General features: G+C 42.2%; 1 protein-coding gene across 1 annotated transcript in view; it reads right to left on the reverse strand.

The window, feature by feature from the left end:
- Positions 1-1999: 1999 nt before the first annotated feature.
- The window catches only part of trim105 (tripartite motif containing 105), a 6029-nt gene continuing 2028 nt past the window's right edge, over positions 2000-6000 (reverse strand). The window contains exons 4-8 of the mRNA XM_080008577.1: positions 5512-5607; positions 4237-4470; positions 4051-4064; positions 3763-3878; positions 2000-3555 (exon numbers count right to left, since the gene is read on the reverse strand). Of these exons, the coding sequence (XP_079864703.1) occupies positions 2996-3555; positions 3763-3878; positions 4051-4064; positions 4237-4470; positions 5512-5607 (1020 nt within the window). The 3' untranslated portion in view covers positions 2000-2995. The remainder of the gene's footprint in view (positions 3556-3762; positions 3879-4050; positions 4065-4236; positions 4471-5511; positions 5608-6000) is intronic.

Below are 6000 nucleotides of genomic sequence, written 5' to 3' on the forward strand. Positions count from 1 at the left end.
GTTGTTATCAGCTCATTAAGCCAAACCAGGTTTTCCCGATCTGAGTGCTGAGTCAACGTTAAAGGGGTGGTGTTTGCACCATATGACCAATCGCAAACATGGACAAGTCCGCCAGGGCCGCATATTTCACACAAGATGAGCAAACTATACGATAAAACAACTATGAAGAATTTAGAAATATAATCCAGGCTAAAAGCAACACAGTCACTGCTGCCAAAGGCAGGAAGGAACGAGAGAAAATTCAGACAGTGTGAATGTGTAAATGAACAGGATTATCAACATCACTGCCCCATCGGTCTCTCTCACTATAATTACAATCCTTATTCTGTTACATGAATGTGTTGCTTAGATGTATTCTTGTGAAGTGTAAGAAAATTTCAGCCTTATTCTTTCTGCTGCATTCCCGGCAGTGTTAAACTGTCTTGGGAGCAAAATCAGAATTCAAACCGGTAAGCAGGTTCACTTGCAGGTCTTATAAGGTCGACAAGTACAAGGCTTCAGTGCTTTAATCCGTCTCTGTTTCAGGATGATATCGGTACACAAATGGCTTTGAAATTGTTTGAGGCAAAAAGGGCAAAAAACAAAATGGAGCGAGGCAGACCTCCTCCACAGGAATACACTCCTGCTGCAACTCGACCCTAGACGGAAGGGGGTGTATCATCGGAGCCTGGTGGAACTGGCAGCTCCCATCAAGGGAATTGTGCACAGGGTATGCATCAGTGAGTCAGTGTTAAAATACTGGGTTGCCAATAAAACATAATTATACCATATAATAATTATTGTGGGAGTAAATAGTAAAATGTTTTTACTTTCTCTACAGCTGATGGGGAGACATTGCTGATGCTGCCATCACCCACTAACATACTAGTCCATTACGGAGGTGACAAAGTAAGCAACCTGTCATGTACTGTACACTGGCATGTCATCTGTGGCCGCTGATCAGGGATTAAATCGACCATTTGCATTTCATGTCTTCTCAATTTGCTCACATCTTAACACAGATGGTGAGAGTGTGGACGGTCGGCTGCAACTGATTTCTCTTTACTTAATTTTGCCGGACGGGGGAAATCTTCCTCCCCCTGAGCTATGGCCTCCACCTTGAGGCCAAGAGGATCACAAGTGGTAAAGATTTAACCTTAATTTAAACAGGGTGTTCAACGTGACATTTGCATCTTTCTTCAAGGGAGCCTTGCAAAGGGACGCTTGAATGCTGAAGCGACTGTATCGTGTTTTATTTGTTTCAGGTCGGAGCAGACAATGTGAGCTCCCTAAATACGAGGACATTAGAAGTCGAGATTGAGTACATAAACAATTCTCATCAGAAAAGCGAAGCTCGAGGTGGAGAAAGGAACATAAGGAAAATAAGCTACTTCAGTGACGTAATTTATTTCTGGGCGTGGGTAACAATAAAACTAAAATATGTTTTCTTTGTTCCTCGGAACGGGAGAACAGAAGATAACTGTAAAATAAAGACTTGTAAATGGGAAAAGAAAAAAAAGGCCTGTTCTTTGTTTTTGTTTCTTTAGGCGAGAAACTGCTGTGCGATAGCCTCTCTCAAAGCCCTGTCAGTAGGTTCCCACCGCTGGGAATCTACAGTATAGGCCTGTCTTTCATATAGATACTCGTCGGGGAAAGCCAAACGGTTTTGTTGGGTCTTTAAAAACACTCGCCTTCCTAAAAGAGCCTCTTTCGATTCGCGCACCGAGATCCACAGGATCAGGAATGGCGATGCCATTTTCCAAGAGAATTGATCAGTCAGTAGGCGGTGCTTTTATACACGTTCATCTGTTTTATATTTCCAACATAACCCGCAGGTTAGGCGTGCAGAATAAGTTACCATGGCGACAGAGTATCACAGTAAAAAGTGAATCACCATCGTGACTCTGAAAACCAAAGGTTTAACCTGAACTACTCAATAACCCCAAAGTACAGGCCTTGGGTGCTTGTGAGATCAAGTGTTCAAAAAAAAAGTGCGCTTATGACATCAAGGTTCGTGCAATTGACTTTAATGTTGTTGATTAGGCTCACTTGCCGGAGACAGGAAATGAAACACGTGCAAGATTTCTGATCATAACACACACAAAAATATTCCAATGTGATACAAACATTCGAGTTGTTTGTGTTGAATCTCAAATAAATCTTCCATAATCAATCTATCAATTTCAGTGTTCTTACTGCATTTCAGATCCAAAATGGTGAAGAAATGTCCACTTTTATATATTTTTATTGATTGTTATGCAATGATAGAGGAAATCATGATTAATAATAACAATAATAATAATAATAAAATGGAATATATTATATTAATTTAAGGCACAAGATTCCATCAAGGTAATGGTTTGATCTCAAGTTGATTTTAAGCAACGTGAGAGAAAAAGTACAAAATACCACAAATAAGATTAACTGCAGTTACTTTAGTGCAGGATACTTCACTAATTGCGACATAACACAGAGTGCAAAGCGGAGAGACGGCGTAATTAAATCCATCATGTGATTTTAATTTAAAAACAAGAGTTAAAAAACAGGTTCACACAAAATCTGACATTTGACGCTTCATTTCAAGGTTTGTTTTAATCCACTGTTTGGCACGTTCATTTCATTAGTGTGAATGGCGTGCTACTAGAATACTCTCTGGCTTTTCAGTGTGACCTTGTGGTTTGGATTTTTTGTTTTTTTAATCCCAGATTAAGGCAATCAAACAGCTTCAATCTGGAAGCCACGTTTTGAGGATGAGATGAGGGGCACGGTAGACCGCGTTTCCCACCGCTGAGACATTTTTGGTAACCCTCCCCATTTTGTCGAGACGTTCCAATGTTTATTTTCAGGTGCCCAAAGACAGCAGAGTCAAACCGCTAAAAAGAAAAACAATAAAACCAGATAACCCCAGCAACAAGCTGAGCTCTTGCAAAAAAAATAATAATAACACGCACTAGTCCCAACACAGTGGTGTAGTTTAACCTTGATTCTCAAAATGTTTTCATTGACAGACACCGTCTCAGGGGGTCAACGAAACAGGCGGGTAATGGAGGAGCTGGATGGGCTGGGACCTCTGGCTGTTGTTGGTGATGCACGGGCTGAAGAAGGGGAAGACCTTGCCCCTGGGGCCGTCGGTGAACGAGTGCAGCAGACTCATGTTCTCCGCGTTGTAGAAGGACACCCTCCTCTCCTCGCAGTCCAGGAAGATCCCGATCCTCTGAGGGGAGGAGCTGAGCTGCAGCCGGCTCCAGGGCTGCGTCCCCGCCGAGTATTCGTCCCCGTTCCGCAGCCTGAGCGTCCAGAAGCCGCTCTCCGGGCTCAGCTTGATGCGGGCTTGGCGGTCCCCCCCCTCAGAGGCCACGCCCAGGTCCCACTTGGGTTTGGAGCCCACACCCACCTCCCAGTAGTGCCTGCCCGACTGGAAACCCTCGGCGGCCAGAACGTTGACGCACTGAAGGAAGCGCTTGGGATGGCGCTTGTATGGGATCACGCTGTCGCATTCCACCGCCAGCGTTTTGTCCCTGGAGACGTAGATGCTCGGGTGGGCCGTGTCGACGTCGAACGTTAACGGGGCCGGACCTTTCGGGAAGACCATTCCAATCCGAAGGCAACGGATATAAAATACTTCTCAAAATGCCACATCTAAATCCACAAAAGCACTTCTACACCAAGTGGGTGATACTGAAGTCATCGCCTCATTAATTTCTGTTGTTGTTAAGACAGCCCATGTTTTACACTTCACAACTCTGTGCAGGTTCTAAAGCAGCACATCTGCGGTGAGATTACCTGGCTTCAACGACTTGAACATCTTCCTCCACGTGATGTACTGCAACGGAGCCGTGTATTTGACACTGAAAGCGCTTACATCTATCTCTGGCGCCAAACCCACTTGCGCAATTGGTCTTATGAAAGGCAAACATGGGTTAATTATGCGTGGGTCATTTATTCTCGGCACAATTGGCAATTTCGGTGAATACAAATGGAAACATTAATTAAATGTGCATATTATTTATATTAAAAAAGCAATTAAGGAGCCTACCAATTATAGCATTTTGCACAGTTATTATTGCTTACCTTAGCTGTGGAAGCTAGAGACGTAAAGAGAAATAGCATGTATTTAGCAATAGCAAAAAAAGATCTGCATATTGACACCATTGCGAATTATATAAAAAGCATAATAAATCTGAAGAGAATCTAAAGAAATTTAAAGCAAAGTAGTGGTCTAGCTAGGTGTAAGTATTTGCAGAATTGGAGCCTGACCTCCGTCAGCACGCTGCTCTCTGCGGAGGTGGAGGCCTGCTCAAGCACCCTCAGATTCTGCTCCAGCTCCTTAACGGCCTCGCGGCTCGCCTCCAGGTGACGATGTAGCTGGTCCAACACCTCCTGCTGCTCCCTCCTCAGCTGCTCTAGTATGCAGGCCTCCTCCTCCTGGAGGAAGTGCCGCAGAGCCCTGAACTCCCCCTGCACGCGAGCCTGGAGCTCTGCTCCGACTCTCTGTAGCAGCAGGAAGGACACAAAGCTACAGGTCAAAGGAACTTGGTTCCAAAGGAACTAGTTACTGTGAGGAAGTAACACACTGATGGAATGGAACTTGAAAGAAGTACCAATCTCTGATTCAAGCTATGAATTGAATTTGACCGTTTTAAAACTATAGCCGGTAGTGACACTGGTATATATGGTATATACCAGCTGTGGAAGAAGTATTGCTTTTACTTAGGTAAAAATACAAATACTTGACTCAATTACTTTAGTAAAAAGATATGAGTACTTGCTGTAAAATGATCTTAAATGTATTTAAAGTAAAAGTACTTATCCAGAGCGCTGATATAACAGGGCCTATAATACAACATAAAGTGCTACTGTACCTTGTAACCTGCAGATGAGTGATCATGCAGATCCTGATTACAATTTACAATAAAAATAGCATCGGTGGTGTCAATCATTTAAAAGCATATACAAATAAAAATAAAAATACTTTAAATATATATTTTTAGATGACATAAAAGTAGATATTTGCTTTGAAATGCAGTGGTGTGAAAGTTAAAAGTCTTAAACGTAAAAGATGTACTTAAGTAGAGTGAGAAAATACTAGAACTTTGTTACTTTGCACCAATGGTATTTGCTCTCAGCAATCATGCCTTAAGTCAGTAAATGCTGTATTTTCTGTACATAGAAATTTATTGTTGTTGTTATTTTAGCCCCAAATCTAAATCGATGGTTCAACTAAGGAACCCAATTGAACAGCAAATGATCAACTTGAATTGTTGACGGGCTATTCACCTCGGTCAAGATTTACTTTAAGTTAGAACCTGGGCAAACGACTGATCTGATAACTAATCTATAGCTACTTAAATGACCCCAATAGTTCAGACAAATCGGCTCAAGGACAGAAAGCTGTGTATGCCTCCATCCATGTGTGAAAACTTGATGCTTTACTCATATCTAAGCCACACTATCTGACACTGCCCAAATAGCCATTAGGTAAGATATGTGTCATCTTATCTGTTAAGTGCTGCTGCCAGCAGCAGAGTGTACCTTAATAGTATCCATTTTCTCTTTGCCTCTCTGTAGAACGTTGACAAAATCTTCTTTCTTTTGCCGGTGACTTTCCAGGGACTCTTTCAGTTGTTTCTGGTAAGAAACATGTTAATTAAAATTTGCTGTACGGTATACTTCCCAACGACAATAACAAAATATGGACTATGTGCTTGTATGGATGAGTCATATATCTGGATAACATAGCGATATAAAAGTGGGAAGTGGCTGGTGAACCTTGCTCTGACTACTTTGTGGCGGGGTTATATCACAAGTGAAATTATATTTATTCCATATAAACATGTGATCTACGCCATTCCAGATTTCAGTAAAGAGCAGCAGTATAAACTTTTGACAACTCAAAGGTCAACTGCTGTTCATTTTCAAGTGGATCATTAATTTCCCTCAGAGAATCTGAGTGCCTGGTAAAGTGCCATAGAGTCAAAGTCAACAAATGAAACTTTGATACCAAGGCTTACAGGCGAGCTC

Source organism: Zeus faber (assembly GCF_960531495.2).
Source record: "Zeus faber genome assembly, chromosome: 10".
Classification (NCBI taxonomy): domain Eukaryota; kingdom Metazoa; phylum Chordata; class Actinopteri; order Zeiformes; family Zeidae; genus Zeus; species Zeus faber.